Consider the following 25,082-nt stretch of genomic DNA (forward strand, 5'->3'; position numbering starts at 1 on the left):
GATAATGCACTTAAAACGTTTAGCACAGTACCCGCACACTGTAAGCCTACAAGAAATGCCGGTTACCATTATTCAGCATTAACCTTGTTATCTTTCTTGCAAGCAGCAGTCCACATACACACCTGTTTCCATGGCATACCCACAATTATGGCGCAGTCCCTCACATTAGTACAGCGCTTTGTACTTCATAAACCACCTCTCCACACTTCATCATCTTTCAAACTCATGGCAGCCCTGGGACATCACTGTTAACTCATTTCGCAGCTAAGGAAACTGAGGCACTAGGAGGCAGTCACTCCGAGACTCAATTCTCCCATCTCTAAAATCAACTCCAGATCCCTTCAACCCGTTCGTCGCTCCCGGGTCCCCTGCTCCCGGAGCCGTGTTCCGCGCGGCACTGACCTGAGCGAGCGCCCCGGGGCCCGGGACCTCGCGCCGGGCTCACACCGACTAGGCGCGCTCGGGCCGCCAGAGCCTCGCAGCGGCCGGGTCCGCTCCGCAGCCATGGCGCCTGCAGGTAGAGAAAGACAAACAGCCCGAGGCGCGGCGGGTCAGCAGAGGCGCGGGCGCCAGGCAACCCCCTCCCCGACCCGGCCCCGCCTCACATACAGACCTGGACCTGCGGCCGCCGCTCTGGGTCCGCAGCCTCACAGGGGAGCGGCTTCCGGTGCTGCCTGCGTCATCTCCGCGCGTCCCTCCACCCGCGGCGCCCAGCGGACGCGGCTGCACTTCCGGCCCCGCCTTAAAGGGGAAGTGGGAGAGCTGAGGAGCGTAGAAGGAGGCGGAGCATGCGTAGGTCCGCTTAAACCTGTGACGCATGGACCAAGGCTTGCTTCCAGGCCCCGCAGGTTTATGTCCGTCATTCAATCTGATCTTGCACCGACTGTGCGGCACTTTTTCTTATTATGCTCACTTTACGGAGGAGAGAGGGAGAATTTAAGAGACGTGTCCAAAGTCAAACAACGCATAGACATAACATTTATATAGACAGTAAGACACCCGTATGTCCAGTTAGTGGTAGAGCACATCTAGGGTACTTGAAACATGGGAAATAAGTTGATTCTTTGTGGTGGAAACTAAGTATGGAGTCCAGAAAGTCAGGTCTCAAGAGAGCAGATTTGATTTGGTAGGCAACAGGAAGCCTCTGTGAACTTCGAAGCCAGAGAGTGACTGATGACATTACAAGAAAATTTAGGAAGACATGGGTGCACAGATTGGATAAGCTTTATGAAAGAAAAGGCAGTGCTAAGGTAATCAAGAAAACCAGGCACCCCTATCTATTTGCAGCAAATGGTCTCAACCCCAGGATGGTAGGAGTTTTATGAATGAAACTGAAAATTCCAGATGGAGCTGCCCCAGAGACAACATTGTTTCAACCTCTCATGGACAAAGAAACCAAATTGTCTAAGTTTAAGCCTAGAGGCTATCCAGGAGCAAAATTTATGGCTCATTAAAAAATGAAAAGAAAATTGCAAAATAGAATTTGTATGTAATTAAATCCAACACCTGTGTAATCATTCAATTTAGTATATGTAAAAATTCCCTCTCATTTGAATTTTTTTTAGGATATATGTTCCCACTTCGTAAAAATCTCCAAGATTGCACAATGATTGTTGAGAAAACATAGCCAACTTTAAAATGTAATGAATTATTCCTAGCCAAATAACTACAAAAACTGCTATAAATCGCAGGTAGGAAGATCAACACGCAAAAAGAAAAACATGAAATATGGCCTGGCGTAGGGACAGAATGTTCAGTACAACTGCTTATGTGACAGGAACATAAAAATATGCTGGATGTTTTCTTTCTTTCCTTCCTTCCTTCCTTCCTTCATAAACCTGCTGCTCAAATGGTATTTGGAGTAATTCCTACACATTGACGCAATAGGAAAATTGCAAACATCAAATGCTTAGTTTCTCTGATTCAGGCTAAAATGGACTACACGTTGTTTTCCATTTTGAGATAAAGTTGCCTGGGAAAGGTAGATAGATGACATATAATTTATTTAGGAATGTTCTTCCATGGCCTATACTAGGAATTCAAAATCCTTCTTGATGAGACATACACTAAACCACACCATAAGTTTCTTTGGGTAGAAAAAAAATGCACCCACTAGGGATGACAAGTTTTCCTTGATATTTAACACATTTGTTGCATGTGCAGGTACCAGGGAGCAGCAACTACTCCCAACTGTTTAGTTTCTTGAGATGCACTCCTTCTGTGATGATGCTATTAAGAGATGATATGCGTGAACTAACTGTTCTTTCAACTCCCACACATACTTCACCAGGCACTTCACCAGGGTCATTTTCAAGAGGTAAATAAGGTTGGAAGCATTTGAAGAGGTTTGCTTTCTAGTCTTTGTTCTGGATTCACTCTAGCTGTAACATGATCAGCACTTGCTGTCCTATGGAGCCAGCAGGTATTCTGGGACAAAAGCTCAGGTTGATTGACAAGAAACCTTATCCTTAAAAGTCTCAGGCACAAGGTACTGTACCTCAATTGCTGTTAGACTGAGTGATCCTGAGATACATTTGGGCATACTTTGGCATCTGGACTCCATAATTTCCAAAGCCCTGAAATCGTTCACAGACAACATGCAGGCAAGTTTCTTATAATCTTTGAAGTATTTTATATCTATTAAAATAAGCTTTTAGTAGGCTGAAGTTTCTTCTGTGTGTAAATCATCAGAACTGAGAAAATGGAAAGGAGTTCAGATTATAATTGTGAGAGTTTGTTTTGCTCTGTTGGTTTTTCCTATTCAATAGACACGGGAAAGTAAAAGATGGAACTCAGGATTCTCTAATGGTTAAGAGTGAGCTTTGAAATCTGACAGATTTCAGTTCAAATCATGGCCCTACCTCACCCTCTTATTCACTGAGTGATCTTGGGCAAATTCCTATACTGCCTGTACGCTCAGCTTCAGTTTGAAGATAACATATCTGAAAGGGATATTACCAGGGCTGAATGAGTTAAGGCATGTAAAGTGCTTAGCACAGTGCCTTGCCCCCAGCAAGCGCTCAGGAAGAGGTGTCATTAGGGGAGTCTTTGTTGATTGAAGCTCCAATGAATAGAGATTTAATTCCTCCAATGTCCCCTGGCTCTGTTATATTGCAATACTACATTGTATATGCTCTTCCAACTGGAAAGTTTCCATCTCCTTTGATGAGATGGAGTAAGCTTGGCACAGGTATGTCCTAGATCTCTGAAGAGGTGCTATACAGGTAGCAGGAATCTGCCCATATTGATAGACGCGTCAGATGGATTAGGGGACATTGTCAAAACAATGTCAGAATTTATTATTAAATTGAAAAGTCATACTAGAAGAATGTAAATGTTTGATAGTAGCCATTGTTCAGTAGCCAACAAAAGCTACCACTCCATTGAAAAACAGCCCTTGACCTTTGTAGTTAGAGAAGAAACTGATCCAAGTGCTTCAATTCCAGAAAGAATATCATATATTTTCCTGTAGGCTTTTAGCACAATGGCACTTGTTACTTTATATCCATGTGTCTATGTCTGATTTCTCTTTGCTTCCCCAGTGTCTAACACAGTGCCTCATATATAGTAAGTAGGCTTTCCTCCAAGCAAGAAAACAATCAACATTTTATTCATGATGCCTGCTGTCCAGGGGGCCATGATATAGTGGGAGAGACAAACAACAGAACTAAATAATAAACACTTAAAACAGTGTAGCGCTAAGTGCTGTGAGAGGTACATATAGTGTTCAGTGGGGACAAAAACAGAAATGGAGATGGAGCTTGAATGAATGTGTGTTCTTTTATTTAGGTGACATTCTGCAGACTTCGGACTCACCAGTGGTGTTTCATTCTGTTTAACGTTATTCTATTTCATGCCTTGCTTTTTGGGGCTGATTTTGTGGAAGAATATTTTCTGCACGCTTTGCCTTATGTAGATATGAAAGTTCTTGAAATTAAGGATAAGGCAAGAAAATTGAACATGGAGCCCCTAAGAAGTAATCTTTCCAAATACTATATCCTGAGCCAGTCGGAGGTGTGTAAAGGGAAGAACATATTTTTGCTCTCTCTTATCTTCAGTAGCCCAGGAAATGGAACAAGGCGGGACCTCATCAGGAAAACCTGGGGTAACGTGACCAGTGTCCGAGGGCATCCCATTCTCACACTGTTTGCTTTGGGAATGCCTGTTTTGGTGACTGCCCAGCAAGAGATAGACAAAGAGTCCCAAAAGAATAATGATATAATTGAAGGAATCTTCTTGGACAGTGCTGAGAACCAAACTCTGAAGATTATCACCATGACGCAATGGGCTGTGACTTTCTGCCCTAACGCCCAGTTCATTCTCAAGGTTGATGAAGAGATGTTTGTCAATCTACCAAGTTTGGTAGACTACCTCCTCAATCTGAAAGAACACCTTGAAGATATCTATGTAGGAAGAGTTATCCATCAGGATACACCCAACAGAGACCCTAATAGCCAAGAATTTGTCCCTTTCAGTGAGTACCCAGAAAAGTACTACCCAGATTACTGCAGTGGTGAGGCCTTTGTTATGTCCCAAGATGTGGCTCGGATGATGTACGTAGTTTTCAAAGAAGTCCCCATTATGGTGCCTGCTGATGTGTTTGTAGGAATTTGTGCTAAATCCATTGGCCTAATACCCATACACAGTTCAAGGTTTTCTGGGAAAAGCCAAATCAGATACAACAGATGTTGCTTTAAGTTCATTTTCACATCCTCAGAAACTACAGATGCTGAAATGCCCCTGGCATGGAAGGAAATTAACAGTGGGAAAGAATGTACGCTGTTTGAAACCTACTATGGGCTCATTTCCTGCAAACTTCTGACATACCTTGACAGCTTTAAACTTTTTCACATGGGTACCATAAAAAATAATGTCATGTATTATGGTGATTAGGATTTCTTTGTTTTTCTTAAAAGTGTGTTCTTTAAAAATTACCTCTTACCTTGTTACAGAAAGTGTCCCTCCTTCCTTGTGTTTTATGTAGTTTCTCTGAATCTTTAATTGTACTCAGCAAGTTGCAGTGTTCTTAGTGCTCTGATGTACTACATTGAATTGAGATCTCATTTTAAGAAATTTAAGTTGGTGTAGCATGATTCTTTTCAAAATAATACCTTTTGTCTAGAAAAGAGAGAACATTAAATTTAATTATAACCAAGAGTCTTGTTTCTCTTTACAATTAATGGATTTCTAAAAATCACATTCTATGGAACTGTCATGACTCAGTGATAGCAGCTGTGACTGATTTTTGAGAATTTTCAGAATTAAAGGAAAACACTAAATAAGGAATTTAACAAAATGTTCATCTTGTCTGTAAGAGGAAACATTTTAGTAATCTGGGTGGTGGAATTACACTTAAAAGTTTTAGCTACCTAGTATATATTAACTTAAATCTCACTAGTGTAAAGACTTGGATCTCTAATTTTTTGTGAAACAATTTTCATCAAGTCCTAATTAGGCAGTATTTTACAAACGGGATGCAACAAATACACATTTCATGTTATGTATACACTCTATTAGTTTCCTAAAGATGCCTAACAGAGTACAACAAACTAGGTGGCTTAAAACAACAGAAATTTAGTGGTATTAGCAGTAGGAAAATGGCCCATATGGAAAGATGGAAAAAGGGGACTCACAGATACCAGAGATGGCGGAACAGAGATGACTAATCTGGGGACAAGAAAATTCCAGTCACTTGAGAATCATTTTGTAACAGAGCAGGGCTGGTTTATCAACATCACCACCATGGCTTGAAAGAAACCTATCTCTCCATTCTGAACCGTCACACTCTGATAACATATTCATGTAGAAACCTCTGGATTGGTGATCGCTTTGCTGTTTAGAGAGCAGAGCACTGGAAAACAGGTGGGAACATTTTTTGAAAATGAAAAGCAAGTGCATCCTTTGTTAATCAGTAAGATGGTATTCTGGCTTAGGCATAGTGACCCCTCCATTCTGACTCTAGTTATTAGGAGTCAGTTTCCCTCTCTCTGATCAACTCAATATTGACCTGATGGATCTCAGAAATTAAAAGCAAAGCTCTCAACAACGATGACCCACCAATAAATAAAATAACAGTTTGGGGACCTTTCTGGTTTAGCATGTTATTACTCCTCCCCACCCAAAACCACAACACAGTAAGATGCCTTGATAAACAGCAAAAAAAAGTATCAAGGAACACTAGAAACATTTTTAAAAGATTTATTATCTATTTTTCAAAGGAATAATAGTAACAAAAAAGCAAAAGAGACCTTATTAAAAGTATTTATTCTTAGTATAGGGAACATAATTTTAAGATTGCATATTACTTGTTTTTCAAAGAACATTTATATCCAAGACTTTGAAAGTGGAATCAGAAGGGAAAAAAAGACCAAAAAAATAAGGGAGTGGGTGGATAGAAAGAATTCAGAAACAATTTGGTTCCATTTTAGTTAAAGTGGATTTTAAAATAAGATGGTGAGTAAGTCCATGAAAATTTTCTGGGAGAAGAACAAAACTTCCATCTTCTTGCAAAGATTAAGGCAGTCAAAGGAATCTGAGAAACATTTGGTTCAATTACGATCAGGTTTGCCTGCTTTCCTGGCTTTACATTGAATTTCAATGTAGAAACACAACAAATGTTGGTGATAAAACTACATTAGACACTCCATGATAATTCTGGTGGGAGGGAAGTCTCTGTTTTGTAAAATACAGATGGAGTCAAATGCCTCAGGAGAAATTTTGGTCAATAAATGGTCTAGACTCTAGAAGAAATCACTCTGCTCCTTCCACTGCTGTTGTGGAAATAGGTTTCACATAGTATGGACCTTCGCTCAGGTAAGTTCTGAGCCTCAAATAATTTGGGTTCCCAAAGATTTCTGCAATTGTCTTAGAATTGGCAAGTGCTTTCACCAGTTCATATTTGGCATCCTTTGAAGCTCTGTCATGCTCTACGGACCGGTCCATCACATATTCTACAAAACCTGGACTGTTAAACATAAGTTTCTGAGCCCAGGGTTGGTTTGCAATGGCCTGAAATAGAAGGGGAAAAGAACACAATTCCTCTGAGCCTTAAGTTTGTTAATGGGATGGCACAAACCTTAGAAAGAAATTTGGCAACATGAACCTTAAAAATGTTACATTTTGCCCAAGTAAATTCCCTCCTGAAACTCTAACTTAAGAAAATCATCAAAATATTTAAAAAATCTGTAAACAAAGATGCTCATCACACTGTGAAAGGTACACTATAAATCCCTAATAGTGGGAAGATGAGTTAGTAAATTACGGTATATAGCAATAATAAATTAAATAAACATTAAGAATAAAGTTTATAAAGGATAGGTAAATCTGTTATATGAAAAAAGTAGATCCAAATTATACATATGGCATAATTACAACAGTGGAAAAATCAAGACAAAGACTTGAGAAGAAAAGACTACCCTAAAGAAACTCTCATACATGTGCATAAGAGGATATTTTCGAGAATGTTCATTGTAGCATCATTTGTAATAGATGCTATCTAAATTTTCATTTACTGGAGAATGACACACTGTGGCTATACAATGAGATACTAATGATTTTCTAATTGCCTCTTTAAATATAGATAAATCTTAAAAACATAACATTAGGGAGAAAAAGGAAATTGCAGAATGATATGAAGAGCACGATACCATTTGCAAAGTTTAAGAATATTTAAAATACTGTAATTTAAGTATATATGCATAGATGGTAAAAGTATAAAATCACACGTGCACTTGTAAACCCTGAATTCATGACAGTGATTACATTCAGAGAGGGAGGAAGGGGAATTGGATTGGGCAGAGGTAGCAAGGTATGACTGTATGTTTGAAATATTACATCAATAAATAGATAAATACTAATACCAATACTAAAAGGAAACACCTTAAAGTCATACCAAACAGGTATGACTCTATGTGCTTTAAAAACTTTCTACTTCTCAACCTTTTCCAAATTTAAAAATAATGAATAAGCAACGTTTATAAAAAATATTTTTAAAAACCTCACTACTATATTTTAATGAAGAACAAGGCACAATCAAGTTTACAGCCTATGTCTTCCTCTCAAAATGTGTTCTGCAGACCATCAGCTTTAGCATCACCTGTGAACTTGTTAGAAATTCAGGATCTCGGGCTCTATTCCAGAACCAATGAATGAGAATCTACATTTTAACAAGACGTTACAGTTTGAGAAACATCAGCCTACGTAACAATAGTTGAGGATGGGTGGGTTGAAATAAAAACAGCTGCCCAAACCAGTAAATCAAAAATTATCTCTACAACTATGGCTAAGTGGAGCATAAGGTAGAAGAGTGGGAAAAAAATAAATAATGAGAATACCAGTGCAGGAGCCAAAATGACCATCACAGTGACTACTGACAAGGGTGAAACAGTCTAAAAACAACATTCTTGAAGTTGACAGGTATCCTGTATCCTTCAAGACGCAGATCCTGTATCACATCCTGCAGGAAGCCTTCCCACTTTTTTTTTTTTTTTTAATTTTCTTTATTTTTGGCTGCATTGGGTCTTTGTTGCTGCGCGCGGGCTTTCTCTAGTTGCGGCGAGTGGGGGCTACTCTTCGTTGTGGTGTGCGGGCTTCTCACTGTGGTGGCTTCTCTTGTTGCGGAGCATGGGCTCTAGGCGCGTGGGCTTCAGTAGTCGAAGCACGCGGCTCAGCAGTTGTGGCTCGCGGGCTCTAGAGCGCAGGCTCAGTAGTTGTGGTGCACGGGTTTAGTTGCTCCGCGGCATGTGGGATCTTCCTGGACCAGGGCTCGAACCCGTGTCCCCTGCATTGGCAGGCTGATTCTTAACCACTGCGCCACCAGGGAAGTCCAGCCTTCCCTCTCTTATCGCCCCCACTCTCCTTGTTCCCTCCCTCTCTAGGCCAAGCATGCTGCCTGAGATCCCATTATTAAGATTACTAAAGTGATGACTACATTTCCATGAGCCCAGGGAACCACAGCAAGTGCTGAAGCTACAAAGTTAAATCAGATATGGCTCCTATTTTCAATAAACTCTGTTGAATAGGTCAATAAATAAACATTTTCAACAAAGTGTAATAAACAGAACACAGAGGTATGATCCTTACCAAAACTATAATTATACAATTAACTTTATAATTATATTTACTGCTTGGGTCCTTCAATAGACGATGAGCTACATGAAAGGAAGGTCTTTGTATCTTTTGTTCACTATTATATGCCCAGAACCTAGCAAAGAAAAGAAACTCGACAAATATTTGCTGAATAAATGAATAAATGCAAAGTAGGAAAGCCAGCACTACTTAACTCAACCTTGTGGGTTTGGGCAAAGCTTGCTGAAGAGACACCTGAGTTAGTCCTTGAAGAATAAATAAGAGGTTAACAAGCAAAGTCAGGGAAGAGTGTTGAATGTAGAGCGTACATGAGGGTCCAGAGATATGAAGCAAGCAGTCTGCTATCACTAGAGCTGCCAGTGCCAGAAGCGAATGGCAGGAAATAAGGCTGAGGAAGACCAGGGCTAAGGTAGTAAGGGCTTGCTTGATGGCAGATAAGGAATGAGGAATTAATTCTGTGATCCCACAGCACCCTCGAACATTTTGCCACAGCACCTAATACCTTTTACTGAAACCATCTGTTTACATATTTGTCTCCCTAATTAGTCTACGCTAATAGTAGAGGGCAGAAACTTCCTATGCACTTGTGCATCCCCAGGGCATGGCAGAGAGACTGGCTCATTTTAAGTACACATGTGTTGAACTGGCAGAGTCCCAGAAGGCATGGAAAAGAAGAGGATGCCTACCGTGAACACTTTTAAGGCAGCACAGTGTAGTTCAAGGAAGGGTTGATTACTGATGCCACGGAAGAGCTCCAGCGGGTCCCGAGATAAAGAAGAAAACCAGGATTCTGTCATCCTCAGGAGGTCATCAGTCTGCTGATCAGGCTACAAGACAGAAAAGGAAAACCTCAAGACATTAGGAAGTCAGGAAACCTGGGTTCTGATCATACCCTGTCATTAACTAGCTGTGTGAGCTCTGCCAAGTCTGGAGCATTCTTCCCCAACTCAGCCCAGACTTCCCCAGTTTTGTCTTGTTTCTTTTCTGATGGGGTTGATTAAGCAATCTCTAGGGTCCTATCCAGTTCTAATACTCTATGATTCCACTTTAACTTTTAAAATGTCACTAGTCATATAATGAGGGTTATCTTCTTTCACTAAGAGTGAGAAAGATGGCATTTATTTGGTCAACATTTACAGTAAGTTAACTAGTATTATACAGATTTATTCTCCCCCAGATATACCACTGTTCTTCATTAATTTCCCAATCTACTTACTGGTAAATAAAAAAGAGATGAAATTGCATCCAAACACCTAATTTTGAGCTCTGTTGAGGCATTCTTTGCTTGATATCCTATTCTCATCAGCAAGCGTTCAAAGCGAGTTCCTTTGAAGAATAACAAGATATTTTTTATTGGGGTAAAATACACATAACATAAAATTTATCATTTTAACCATTTTTAAGCATACAGCTCAGTACATTCACACTGTTGTGCAACCATCACCACCATCCATCTCCAGAACTTTTTCATCATCTCAAACTGAAACTCTGTACTCATTAATCAACAACTCTCCTTTCCAACCCCCCGTCCCCAGGTAACCACTATTCTATTTTCTGTCTCTGTGAATTTGACTATTCTAGGTACCATGTATAAGTGGAATCATACAATATTTGTCTTTTTGTGTTTGACTTATTTCACTTAGCATTATATCTTCAAGGTTCCCCCATGATGTAGCATGTGTCAGAATTATATTCCTTTTTAAGACTGAATAATATGCCTTTGAATGTATATACCACATTTTGTTTATCCATTCATTCATCAATGAACACTTGGGTTGTTTCTACCCTTTTTGGTTATTGTGAATAATGTTGTTAATGAACACAGATGTACAAATATCTATTTAAGCCCCTACTTTCTTTTGGGTATATACCTAGAAGCGGAATTGCTGGATCATATGGTAATTCTATGTTTAATTTTTTGAGGAACCACCATGTTTCCACAGCAGCTGTACCATTTTACATTCCCACCAGATATGCACAAGGGTTCCAATTTCTCACATCCTGTCAACACTTGTTCTTTTCTTTTTTTTAAAAAAAAATAATAGCCATCCTAGTGGGTGTTAAGTGAACAATGAGATTTTTAAAAGTATGCTTTCATATACTATGACTGCCACCAACCTAAACCAATATAAAAATAAACATGTAGTCAGAAACCAAGTGACAGGCCTAAAACACATTCATATGCAATACAGCATATATAAGTTAAAGTGTAGAGCTCTGGAATCAAAGGACCTGGATTTGAGTAGCAGCTGCCCCAGTCTGAATGATCTTAGAAAATTTTCTTAACTTCTCTGAGTGTCACCTACCTTATCTGTAAAATGAGAATGACAATAGTATGTTCTTTGCATGATTGTAAAAGGATCATATGTCCTAGGTACAAGCAGTTAGAAAAGTACACATAACATGGATACTAGCTGTGATACACAACAGCATATATAATTTTCAACATATACTTCACAAGGGTTTTAACAGTGCTGTACATTTTTTTGTGTGTAGAATTCATAGTACTTGCAAGATACTCATGGATGTGCCATGAAAGTATCACTCTTAACATAAAATCTTGTAACATATTTTTGTTTTCCTTCCTTGACATATAAATATAAAACAAATGTGTCTTTTCATTAAATATTCACAACAACCCTGAGAAGTAGCTGTTATACTCTTTTTTTTTTTTTTTTAAAAAGGCATGTTCTTTATTTAACAGTTGATAATTCACTTTAATAGGTATTAACTATACATAAATTATATTTTGTTTCCATGGATATTTCCTACTGCTTCTTTTAAATTTTTTATTTATTTATTTATTTATTTATTTATTTATGGCGTGTTGGGTCTTTGTTTCTGTGCGAGGGCTTTCTCTAGTTGTGGCAGGCGGGGGCCACTCTTCATCGCGGTGCGCGGGCCTCTCATTATCACTGCCCCTCTTGTTGCGGAGCACAGGCTCCAGACGCGCAGGCTCAGTAGTTGTGGCTCACGGGCCCAGCTGCTCTGCGGCATGTGGGATCTTCCCAGACCAGGGCTCGAACACGTGTCCCCTGCATTGGCAGGCAGATTCTCAACCACTGCGCTACCAGGGAAGCCCTATACTCTTTTTATATATAAGGAAAGTGAGGCCTAGAGTAGTGAAGTGAGTAAGTGAAGCTCAATAAGCTAAGTTAGTGTTAGAACTGGGACATGAATCCAGGTCTTTCTGACTCCAGACTATGGCCTTTGTACTATGAATACTATTTAAGAAAGATGTAGAGGGGAAAGAGTGCTTGGTCCAGCCAAGTTAAAAAAAAATTCCGTAATAATTATGAGACTTTTTAGGGATTAGTCCAAGGTCATGGTAAAAAGACTGCCATCTGTAAAAGCAGTTTCTACTATGCAGTTAACATACAAGCAAATGAACTTACATGATGAATTCTTGTCATCCCCCCCCCAAAAAAAAGAGATATCCTTAAGGAAAGCCAAAACAAGTCATACCAACCTGTTTTCTGTAAAACTTGTTTTCCTTCAACATTGGATCCTAGAATTCCAATCGTGTCCACTGCTACACCAATCATGGTGGGGTCTTGACTTTCTGTCATTTCAAAGACTTTTTCCACAAAGACAGGATAACGCTCACAGATCTGCTGAGGACTATCCATGATAGCCAGGTTTCCAAAAAACTTCACAAATCCTAAAGATATTTACAAGAATATATTTTAATAGAAAAAGACGATAGCATAAATTGTGGGCCCTAGGTTTTCATGGGACAGTAATAAACTTCAGGCCAGAAAGAGGAGAAAGGTTACAGTACTGTGTTGCCTGGAAATCAGACAGACCATAAGGAGATACTGCAGGACCTGTGATGTGGTCCTGACGGAATAGAAATCCCAGGGTGTCAACGGAGCTGGGTCCGAATACTGAAGCATTGTCATATGCAAGAGGGAGAACAAAGAACAAGGACCAGCAGATAGAAATCATAGGAAGGCAAGTTTGGAGTCATTATCAGGAAGAAATTTTTAAACAGAGATGTTCATCGATGAAATGAGCGAGGCTATCTAAAATTAATTTCCAATTTCTGGAAGTGCTCAAGAAAAACTAATCAACCATGTCCTAGAACAGAATGGCTAGAATAATTCTATATTAGATAAAGATTCCAACTCAAGATTTGATGAATCGGTGAAATATACTGTAAGTATCATTACTAGTAGTTTTATTATGATTCTTCTGGCTAAGGTTCAAGGGAAACAGCCTAATGCTCTAAACAGCAATATTTCCAGAAAATTAGAATCAACAGTGCATGGCTCCCAGAGCAATAGATTCCACCTCATTAAGGGGCTATGGGTATCATCTTAAGGGAATCAGCTCTAAAGAAAACAATCCCTGGACTCCCCTGTCAGAGATAACTCTGAAACAAAACATACACTGTCATTTCCACAAGTGTCAGTATTTCTTACCTGGCAAATAGAAGCTAGAGAAAGCATCTGAATCTGCCCCAACAATTATATTAGAAATCTGGTCAATTACTCCTTCTTGAGCGAGGTACTGTCGTCCATGATGAGTATATGCCAGTGATGTCACCATTTCTATACAGGTGGCTCTGAAATGCCAAGATTTTGCATATGATTAGTATAGTTTATGAACTGTTTTCATATAGGTTATTTTATTTAATTCTTCCCACCAAGTGTGAAAGGTGACTGATCCTGGCTCTACTTTTCAGATCAAGACACAAGGACGAGAAAATTGTAACTTGTCCAAATCACATTGTTTTTACAAGGCAGTTAAGACTTAAATCATGACCTTCTGACTTGAGGTCCATTATTGTTTCCATTATAACACAACTACCTCCTCAAAGAGTTTTTAAACCTTTGTTTTATTTTGAAATGTCAAACATGAATATTTTCTCACAAAATTATAATGCCTTTACCACATATTTAAAAAATAATTCTTTGGCATCATCTAAAGCCTAACCATGACCAAATTTCCTCAATTAACTAAAAAAAGTATTTTTACAGTTGATCCTAAGGTATTTTAATTGACTATTTGCAAGGTTTTTTCCTATGTCACAAAGTCTGATACTAAGTTAAAGAAATTTAACAAAATAATTTCCTTATTAGGAAGGCTTTGAAACAATGTAACTCAAATGCTCTGAAACAGTATGACTGAGGACTGGTTTATGCATGTGAGTTCAACAAATTCAATCACATTTAAAGAACACAGGACAATCAGAAAATCATTTAAGATAAGGAAAACAAAGTCCTGTGTACACAAAGGTAACTATAGTGCTCTTATAACAGCAAAATACTTGAACCAAGTATTCAACAGTGGGGATGCATTAGTAAATTGTGGAATATCCAAGGAAACACTTGGTAGATATTCAAGGGGACTTAAGGAGTAGGTGCTGGGAGTAAAGAGACTGGAATTAACATTTCTTTGAGAGCCTATATTGGCCATTGTATTGGTCTCTATGGTCAATTCACTTAATCCTCATATTATCTTCTTTACAGAATTGTCATTGTTCCATTTAGGAGATAAGGAAACTCAGGTGCAGAAAGGTTACAATAATTTGTCTAAGGTCAAACAGCTACTAAGTAGTAGAGATGCATGTAAGCCCAATTCTCACTCATTTTCAAAAGTCCATGTTTCTTCTATCATGCCGTAGTGCTATTATTTAACGACATCAAAAAATGTGCATGTTGGGAATTCCCTGGCAGTCTAGTGGTTAAGAGTCGGCGCTTTCACTGCCGAGGGCCTGGGTTCAATCCCTGGTTGGGGAACTATGTTCCCATAAACCACACGGCATGGCCAAAAAAAAAAAGAAAAAAATTATATACATATACGTATATATATATATATATAAAAAATGTGCATGTTAACACATTAAGTAATACAAAATGACAGTTACCATGTGATTGGCAACTTTTAAACAGCACACATGCCTAAGGACAGGGAACACTGTTATTCAAAAGTAGCTGAATTGTCATGCTAAGTTCCAGTACGTTGTCACCATGTAAGTTGAGCAATTTTCAAAAAGCCCCTTCTTCAGGACATAATCGGTCATAAGACTGCAACCTGAGCATAGGCTCCACTAGGGGAGATCACACTTAGTTCCGAGGTTGTCTCCTGGCCCACCAAGAAAGGACATTTTGCTTTAAGAACTCTCTCCGTCAACATACCTGACTAGCACATCCTCCCCGGTCAGTTCTCGGAGGAGCTGCGTTACCAATCCACTGGTGGTACAGTAGTTTAAAGATTCTGGTGACACAGAAGAAATCTCCACAATTAGCTGAAAGAAAACAGAAAAAGCAGAAAGGTCAAAATAGCCCAAAACTTGTTAGATGGCATTTTAAGTTAAATGCAGGACTAGGAAGTATATTACGTACTATTATATACTAGTATAAATTATATACTTAATATAATTGAATTTTTAAAAATCCATTATTTGTCTCCACAAGCAGGAAAACTTCATTGAACACACAAGAAATTACTCCGGCACAGAAACACTCACCCAGATATACCTGGGTATATCTGCCCTTTTATAAAAAGAAACCATCAATCAGGACAAAAGCCCCTATCAGCAACAACAAAGAGATTGTAAAAATCATTCATTCATTCATTCTATCAGTCGGCCATTCACTTACTCGTTCAACAAGTATGTTCTGAGGGCTTACTGAGAGATCTAGGACACCGAGTGTTTTAAGCAGAGGAATGACAGAATCAGATTTCGGTTTTTAAAAGATCATTCTGACTACATGTGGCGATAGACTAATGGTGACAAAAATGGGAGCAGACCAGTTTGGATGCAAATACAGTAGTCCAGGTGAGAGATACTGGGAGCTTAGACTAGGGTGGTGGTGGCTATAGCAAAGCAGAGAAATGCAGGCGTTTACGTAAAACTGACACAATGTGGTGACTGAGTGGATACATGGCAGGGAGGACATGGCCTCACACAGAATGAGCTGGAGGTCCAACAGCCAGCCACGTGGACTGGGAGACGGGGCCAGTTTGTTGCTGCTGTTTTGATTAGGGGCATGAGGTGGATGGAGAAGATCAGGAGTTTGGTTTGAACATGAGCATAAGGGGCCTAGCTTGCCTTCACAAACTCCAACAATTAAAGGTTCAATAGAGGCTAAGGAGCCAGGAGATCAAAAAGAAACAGCTACAGAAGCAAAAGGAAAATCAAGATTGCATAATATTAACAATGGAAAGTAAGACACTGTTCTGAAGAGGGAATTAGACTGTAGACGGTTCTGTTTTGAATATACAATCTATTAATTGCATGGCCTTGGGTCAATGACTCCATCAACAGCGAGATTAATGATAATGAAGTATCAGGTTTACTGCGAGAACTGAAGAGAATACATATGAGAGGATTTAGCACACTGCTCAGTACAAAGCTTCTTCTTACCACCACTACTACACTAATTTTTTCAAAGTCTAATTTCAAAGGTATCTCCTCTATTATAGTACTCAGAGTGCAGTGTAAATATTTTTTTATATGACTGTCTCACACACTAGGCTGGGAGTTCATCCCTACATCCCGAGCACCTGGTATATATAAGGCCTAACATAGACTATATACTCAATAAATACATGTTAAATGAGCCATCTCGCCTTCTGATGTAAGCCTTGATGCATTCTGAATTATAGGCACCAGAAAGTATGCTTTTAGTCTTACCTCATACACCCTGTATCGAACAATGTCATTTGTTTCCATTACACTTTTCAAATCATCCAGCAGATTACTTTCAAATAAAGCCTCCAGTCCAGCCTGGGTCAGTGATATTCTTGACAGGGATTTAATGGCCTTATAAGGAAAGAAAATATCTCTTAAGTCATAAAAATACCAAACTGTACTTTCTACTTCACATAAGATTTATGTGAAAATTAGTGTATGGAACGCAGCTTACCCAAGGAGCATTCACTACATTTTAGCTATAATTACTTACAACTGGAAAAAATACACAGTATTCCCAACAGAAAATAGAAAAAGCTTCTTATCAAGCAACCCAATGTAAGCTCTATTATGGTTAATTTAGAAATGTGCATTCTAGAGAATAAAAGGGGTTTACTAGTTTTATTTTGACACCACTTATTTATTTCATACCATCGATATGAGGCTGCAAATTCAATTACGCAAATCATTCATTCTAAACTTCCACCTCTCAATCCAGAAGGCCCTTCTCTGTCTTTTAGGACATTAATGTCTCTGCATGTTTAGGCTGATGATTGTAGCTGACTCACCGCTTTAGCTACAGATAGATTCTCTCCACCAATACAATAAACGATTTGTTTTAGTAATTCAGCATTATTTAGAATCTCAGTAACAGCATCAGAATTTTCAACAATTCTTCCAACCTGAAAGGAAAAAAACAATCAGAAATACTCTTCCAAGGTAGGGCAACATGGAAACACATGATGGTCAAATTTCCTTAGTGTGCAGTTATTTTAGGAGTTACTGACTACAGCTATGAGTCATTAAAAAATTCCAAATGACCCAAATTCATTAAAGCCAAACACACAGATGGTATAGTCACATCTTTGAAAAGAAAGAAAAAACAAAACAGGTGAGTTAAGACTTGAGACACCTCAGTGAGTGAAAACAATACAAATCTTAGTTCTACCAACTTTCAGTTCTTGATCTTGACCAAATTAAATAACTTTTTTTGAGCCTAATTTCTTGTCTGTAAAATGGGAATACAATACTTAACTGCAGGATAGTAATAAAGATTAAATGAAACTAAATAGGTAAAGCACCTCCTACAGAGTTTTGCACATAAATGGTCAATGGATAAATCGATCCTTTCTCCTTTTCTTGAATAAATACTTTAGAGAAGGAAAGAAAAAACAGTATTTGAACATCTAGTGGATAACTAACTGCTCAGCTTCTATCCCTTCAAGATAATCCTCGGCAGCAGCTCTTCACCCAAACACTAGCATGTTTGGTTACCAGGGTGGTAAGAGTTACTGTCTTAATTTGTTGGTATAGTGACCTTTATAATAGTACTTCACTCATGCCACTATAGTAAGACTTACCATGGCAATCTTTCTCTCTAGACTAGGGGATCCTTGGAGGAAAGAAACAGGCTTTATTTATCTTGGTAGCTCTAACAGCATATGGTACAATGCCTGAAAAAAAGGAACTCAGTATTTGATGACTAACTGATTCAGAAGGTACTCAGTGGAACTTCTCACTTTAGCTTGTATCTGCCGGTTATAATTAGCTACGCATACTAGAATAGACTAGATACTCCCTACAGAAAGAGCACGTGTTTTCTTCACCTCTCTGTCTCTGGCTCCCAGCATAGACCCTGGCCCAGGGCAGGTGGTCACTAAATGTTGATTCCCTTATTATGTGCTAGTAAAATTTCATACCTGGGACAGAGTGAGGATTTTTACAGAATCATTGGGGTGAGTCAGTCCCCTCTGCAGGTCGACCCTGAGGTTCCGGGCCACGTGAACTGGCTCCAAAGCTTGCAGCAATCTCTCCAGGATGGATACACACAAAGTAGTCTGTTCCCTAAAAGAGACACCACAGATCTCATCAATTCATGTCCTACCAGGTAGGAAGCAACAACCTAATATCTGACACCTAGCTTAATGAGGCTCTCCTCCACACAGACTTCCCTTTGAAACACCAGCTTCTACTAGTTTATTCAAATTTACCTAGTACCAGGCTTCCCTGGTGGTGCAGTAGTTAAGAATCTGCCTGCCAATGCAGGGGACACGGGTTCAAGCCCTAGTTGGGGAAGATCCCATGTGCCGCGGAGCAACTAAGCCCGTGCGCCACAACTACTGAGCCTGTGCTCTAGAGCCCACGAGCCACAACTACTGAAGCCCACGTGCCACAACTACTGAAGCCCTCATGCCTAGAGCCCCTGCTCCACAACAAGAAGCCCACGCACCACAATGAAGAGTAGACCCCGTCCACCACAACTAGAGAAAGCCTGTGTGTAGCAATGAAGACCCAACACAGCCGTAAATAAATAAAACAAAACTGAACAAAAAACAAACTTACCTAGTACCTATTATGTGCCATGCCTGTGCCAGGATAATATATATAAGACATATTCTCTAAGGATAAGATATATTCTCTAATCTCAAGGAGCTCAGTTTAATGGATGACACAGAAAAATAAAAAGGCAACTATAATCCAAGTAGATAAATGCTATAGGTTAGGTCTGGAAGCTGAGGGAGCTCAGAAAAGAACACAGGGTTCGGGGAAGGCCTCTCAGAGGGTAACACCTGAGCTAAAATGTGGGATTTATCTAAGAGAAGAGAGGTGTTCCGGGTAGAGGGGGTAGTCACACATAAAAGACACAGAGGAATGAGACAGTGTTATGCATTCAAGGAACCACAAGTCGCTTGGTATGATGGGGTGGGGAGAAGGATGAATGACAAGAAATGAAACAGGAAAGATGCACAGAAGCTGGATTCTGATAGGTCTTTTATGTCCTGCTATGGAATTTAGCCTCTTCCCAGAAGGCAATGGAAAACCATGAAGTGGTTTTAAAGCAGAGAAGGAACACAATGAGCTCTCACTTATAGAAATCGCTCTGCATCAGTTTTAGAGAAAGAATTTTCAGTTAAAAGGTAGTTGATGGTGAGAGGTGATGAAGGAGCAAAACAGGGAAGTAGCAGTGGGAATGGAGAAGAGGGAAAAGATTCAAGACCTATTAAGGAGGCAAATTAAGCAGAACTTAATGACTACCAGATGTAGATACAGAGGTGTTTCACTAATAAGTTCCTTGTCTCTTAACAGGCAGTACAAATAAATGAGCACTCATATATTGCTAATAGGAGTATACGGTTAAATTGGTGCCTTCCTAAAAGGTGATGAAGCAGTACATAGCAATACACAGCAAATGAACATATCCTTTTAACTTAGCGATTGCACTCTGCACAATCAAGGGTAAGGGAGTAATTAAGAATGTTTTTATACCCAAAATAAATGAAAACATATGTCCACACAAAAATTTGTACGCCAGTTTTTCATAGCAGTGGAAAAAACCCAAATGTCCATCAATTAATGAATGCATAAATGTGGTAGATCCACTCAATGGAATATTATTCAACCATGAAAAAGGAATGAAGTACTAATACATGGTACAATGTGGATGAACCTTGAAAATATTATGCTAAGTGAAAAAAGCCAGACACAAAAGGCTTCCTTTTGATGTGATGATTTCATTTACATGAAATGTCCAGAACAGACAAATCCATAGAGACAGAAAGCAGATTCCTGGTTGCCAGGGGCTGAGGGAGAGATGAGAAGGGGAATGGGGAGTGATTGCTAATAGGTACAGGTTTCTTTTCTTTTTTAAAAGAAATGTAATTGTCTATGCCATAAAATTCACCATTTTAACCATTTTTCAATGTATACTTATGTGGCATTAAATAGTCACATTGTTGTGCAACCATCACCACCACCCATCTCCAGAACATTTTCATCTTCCCAAACTGAAACTCTGTATTCATCAAACACAACTCATTTCCCCCTCCCCTCAGCCCCTGGCAACCACCATTCCACTTTCTGTCTCTATGAATTCGACTACTCTAAGTACCTCATATAAGTGGAATCATACAATATTTACCGTTTTGTATCTGGTTTATTTCACTTAATATGTCTTCAGGGGCTTCCCCGGTGGCACAGTGGCTAAGAATCCGCCTGCTGATGCAGGGGACACAGGTTTGTGCCCTGGTCTGGGAAGATCCCACATGCTGCAGAGCAACTAAGCCCATGAGCCACAACTACCGAGCCTGCGCTCTAGAGCCTGCGCGCCACAATTACTGAGCCTGCGTGCTACAACTACTGAAGCCCACACACCTAGAGCCCATGCTCCACAACGACAGAAGCCACCACAATGAGAAGCTCGCACACTGCAACGAAGGGTAGCTCCCACTCGCTGCAACTAAAGAAAGCCCGCGTGCAGCAACAAAGACCCAACACAGCCAAAGAAAGAAAGAAAGAAAGAAAATAAAGAAATAGAGAAAAAAAAATTTTTTAAAGAATGTCTTCAAAGTTCATCCATGTTGTAGCATGTGTCAGAATTCTCTTCCTTTTTAAGGCTGAATAATATTCCATTGTGTATATGTGTATATCATATTTTGTTTATCCATTCATCCATTGATGGACACTTGGGTTGCCTCAATGTTTTTGTTTGTTTTAGCCATTCTAGGAGGTGTGCAGTAGAATCTCAATGTGATTTTCATTTACATTTCCCTAATGACTAATGATGTTGAGTATCTTTTCATTTGCTGATTTGTTATCCACACATCTTCTTGTTCAAATATTTTGCCCATTTTAAAACTGGGTTCTTCTTACTGTGTTTTGAGAGTTCTTTATATATTCTGAATACAAGTCCTTTATCAGATATATTCTTTGCAAAGACTTTTCTCCATTTGTGACTCGCTTTTTCATTCTCTTAACTGTGACCTCTGAAGAGCAGAATGTTTAATTTTGATGAAGTCCAATTTATGAATTTGTTCTCCTATGGATCATTCTTTTGGTGTCACATTAAAGAAATCTTTGTTTAAGCCAAGGTCACAAAATTTTTTTTCTATGTTTTCTTCTAGAAGTTTTATAGTTTTAGGTTTCATATTTAAGCTTATAATCCACTCTCATACACTTCTGGTAGGAATGTAAAATGATATAATCACTTTGGAAAACAGTTTGGCAGTTTCTTCAAAGTTAAACATACACCTACCATATGATCCAGCCATTCCACTCCTAGGTATTTACTCAAAGAGAAAAGAAAAAAAATGTGTCTATGTAAAGACTTGCACACAAATATTCATAGCAGTGTTACTGTAATATACCCACACGGAGATAACTCAAATGTCCATCAACAGGTGGTTCATAAACAAACTGTGATTCATCTATACAATGGAGTACTACTCAGAAATAAAAAGGAATGAAGTATTCATTCACACCACATGGATAAATTTTAAAATAATTATGCTGAGTGAAAGAAAGCAAACAAAAGAGTACATGCTGTATGACACCACTTATATGAAACTACTGAAAAAAAAAAAAGGCAAACTCATCTATAGAGACATCTTTGCTACCTTGATTGTAGTGATGGTTTCATGAGTATATACATGTCAAAACTTGTCAAACTGTATATTTTATTATGTGCAGTTTATTTTAGGTAAATTATATCTCAATAAAGCTTTTTTTTTTTTAAAGCAATGGTAGGTTAAACTGTATATTGCACAGATTTAAGGTCACATGCGGCCCTTCAGTACCAAGAAGCCAAAGAATTAATAATGTACAATCAGTCTTGCTTGCCTTCCATGTTGTAAAGCAGTAATCTTAGGACTTTCTCTCATAAAAACTCTGGTCAAGATTCTAGGTTTCTGGACTTCCCTGGTGGTGCAGTGGTTAAGAATCTGCCTGCCAATGCAGAGGACATGGGTTCGAGCCCTGGTCCGGGAAGATCCCACATGCCGCGGAGCAACTAAGCCCGCGAGCCACAACTACTGAGCCCACATGCCGCAACTACTGAAGCCCGCGCGCCTAGAGCCCGTGCTCTGCAACAAGAGAAGCCACCACAATGAGAAGCCCACACACCGCAACTAAGAGTAGTCCCCGCTCGCCGCAATTAGAGAGAAAGCCTGCACACAGCAACGAAGACCCAATGCAGCCAAAAATAAATAAATAAATTTATTAAAAAAAAAAAAAGATTCTAGGTTTACATCTATTAGAAAAGATCTCGAACCAATATATAGTGCAGGAAAACAGCAATATATCTAGAGACTGCCAATCCACTATCCAGAGAATTATTCCCACAAATTGCAATTGGTATCTACAATGTACTAAGTTCTGAATTACCTTGTCTTTAAATTTCCATTAAAATTGTTTCCTAGAGCGCTGCTCCTTCATTCAGCAAACCACCACCCCACAGACCTTATTCTTCAAACTCCCCTTCATTTCAGTTCCTACTGCATCTCTGGTGTTAACTTACAGATCACTGAAAGTCTCTCCATCTATAATATGAAGTGGTTGGACTAGGTGGGCTCTCTAAAATTTATGAGTTTAATCTTTTATTTGGCATATATTGTATTATGTGCTGTACCCTAAGAGGGATGCAGAGATGAATTCTTCAAAGAATTTACAAACTAGACAGAAACACATATGGAATTACAACATAAGGCAATAGTGTCAAGTATTATTAAGAGAAGTAATGATAATGTCCTTCAGGAGATCTAAGGCCAGTCACTTGCAACTGGAGTGACCAAGAAAGACTTTTTGGAGGGGGTGGCGCTTCACCTGGGCCCTAAAAGATGGACAGATTTGGAGGGGAAGGCATTTCAGTTAGAAGGACTGGCATGAACAAAATTAGGAAAGTGCCAAGTCATGCTTAAGGGAAAGTAGTGCCACTTGGTAGCTGGAGCAGATGAAATATGTGTAGAGTGGAAAAAGATGAGGCTGGAAAAGTAGGATGGAAATATATTGTAAAGGTCCAAGTGCCAGACTAACAAGTCATCATTTTACACTGGAGGCAATGCGAAACCATGGCAAAGATGTGAGTCAAATATCCTGAGAAGTTCCCTGTGGTTGCAACGTGGGAAGGACACACTAGAAAAGGAAACTCAGAGGTAATGAGAAGTCAGACTAATGCAACAGACCTAGCGAGAGGGAGAAAATGAGGGCCTGAATTAACATGGACAAATAGAGATTTCACAGGCAGACCTGAATAATGTTAATTAACAGAATTAATGAAGGGAGAACACATATGAAAAAGGGAGGATTCTTAAAAGGTCAGAGCCAAGAAAGCCCTCTGAAATCATCCAGTGTTGATTCAGTGATTCATTATCTTTTCAAGAAGAAAAGTCACTTTTAAATTTCTGGATCACAAACATTTAAAAGTCTTTTAAGTTATCAGATGATCAAATACAAAGTGTTTTTAAATCAAATACTACAGATGTACATAAAATGAAAACTAAAAGTTGCCATCCTACCATTCTAAGTCCCACTACCCTATTAATAGTTTCTGATGTATCTTTCAGATATTCCAAAAGCTACACTGGCCTGTGTTCAAGTGGGTGTGGGGGGTGGTAATCCTTTTTAAAAATTACGCATAACGGGATTATAAACTCCTACAATTTTCTTCTTTCATTCAGCAACATATATTAGAGATCCTTCTATGTCCACATATATAGACCTACCTCAATTTTCCTAAGAGCTGCATAGTATTACATCATGTGTCATAATTTAAGAATCCCCTTTTAATAGATATTCAGGTGGTTCCTAGTTCTTTTGTTTTGTTTTGTTTTTTTGCTGCCTCCTTCTGTTATGAATATTCCTGTATATACAGTACATTTTGTGTGTAAGTATACCTGCATGTTAAATTTCTGTGACAGGAATTACTGGATCAAAGGTATGTGAATTTAAAATATCGATGGATGCTTCCAAATTGCCAGGATAGGACCCCTTCTTAAGAGGTGGGAAAAAGTCAAGAACTTGGATACGTGATTGTGGAGTCCTCCCCGTAGGTGGGCAACCTTGCTTTCCTCCCCCTATTTCAAGGATGAAGGCAGTGAGGCCAGGAGACGGCCACCTCAGAGCCTGGGCTTGAACCCCGTCTCTAGACTCTCAGCCCAGGATCCTTCCCTCTCTGAAATTTCAGCGATAGTCAACCTTCACTGCGACTGGGAAAAGCCTCCCCCGTCACCACCACCCCCATCCCCGTCTCCATACTTGGGGGTGTCGCTCTCCCCCGCTCAAGCTGCAGGGTCATCTCACCGATGGTGCTCGTTGAGCAGGGAGAAAAGCGGGCCAAGGCGCAGTTCCGCCGCTTGCTCGCGGAGCTCGCTGAGAGGCACCGACTGCAGCACCGACTGCAGAGCGCGCAGCTCCTCCAGCGGCGCTTCCAGCCGAGACACCTCCCTCAGCAGCGACACCGCCTGGGCCGCCATGATGCCCCCTCCCGCCGGGGCTCGCCAGTCAGCCCGCCCGGCTCCCAGCTCCCGGCGCGCTTTTCCAAGCCTCGCGAGATCTGCCCGGCGCAGACTCCCTTCCCCGA

At 39.6% G+C, this 25,082-nt stretch overlaps 3 protein-coding genes across 6 annotated transcripts in view; 1 reads left to right on the forward strand and 2 right to left on the reverse strand.

The window, feature by feature from the left end:
• Positions 1-688, reverse strand: part of FBXW2 (F-box and WD repeat domain containing 2) — a 28,796-nt gene extending 28,108 nt beyond the window's left edge. Inside the window, exons 1-2 of one of the 3 annotated variants that reach the window (XM_036854666.1) lie at positions 614-688; positions 403-511 (exon numbers count right to left, since the gene is read on the reverse strand). Coding sequence is in view for 2 of the 3 variants with exons in the window: in XM_036854667.1 (XP_036710562.1) it covers positions 123-137 (15 nt within the window). In the remaining variant the exon portion in view is untranslated. The other 2 variants (XM_036854665.1, XM_036854667.1) reach the window with 2 other exon arrangements.
• On the forward strand, positions 505-4,893 carry LOC118896413 (putative UDP-GlcNAc:betaGal beta-1,3-N-acetylglucosaminyltransferase LOC100288842). The gene is made up of 2 exons (XM_036854181.1): positions 505-792; positions 3,790-4,893. Exons 1-2 carry the CDS (start codon positions 505-507, stop codon positions 4,891-4,893), a joined length of 1,392 nt encoding a protein of 463 aa, XP_036710076.1.
• A 1,519-nt stretch (positions 4,894-6,412) lies between these two features.
• PSMD5 (proteasome 26S subunit, non-ATPase 5) lies at positions 6,413-25,055 on the reverse strand. Of its 2 annotated transcripts, none has more exons than XM_036856535.1 (10): positions 24,803-25,055; positions 18,430-18,574; positions 17,299-17,412; positions 16,733-16,861; positions 15,231-15,340; positions 13,512-13,654; positions 12,557-12,748; positions 10,304-10,413; positions 9,774-9,914; positions 6,413-7,008 (listed from the first exon to the last, which is right to left on the reverse strand). In XM_036856535.1, the coding sequence occupies exons 1-10, from the start codon at positions 24,973-24,975 to the stop codon at positions 6,751-6,753; spliced, it is 1,515 nt and encodes a 504-aa protein (XP_036712430.1). In that variant the 5' UTR covers positions 24,976-25,055; the 3' UTR covers positions 6,413-6,750. The 2 variants fall into 2 exon arrangements, with proteins under 2 accessions (XP_036712430.1, XP_036712431.1); XM_036856536.1 differs by having other exon boundaries at positions 6,880-8,779.
• Between the last annotated feature and the right edge of the window lie 27 nt (positions 25,056-25,082).

Source organism: Balaenoptera musculus, chromosome 6 (genome assembly GCF_009873245.2).
Source record: "Balaenoptera musculus isolate JJ_BM4_2016_0621 chromosome 6, mBalMus1.pri.v3, whole genome shotgun sequence".
In the NCBI taxonomy this organism is placed as follows: Eukaryota; Metazoa; Chordata; class Mammalia; order Artiodactyla; family Balaenopteridae; genus Balaenoptera; species Balaenoptera musculus.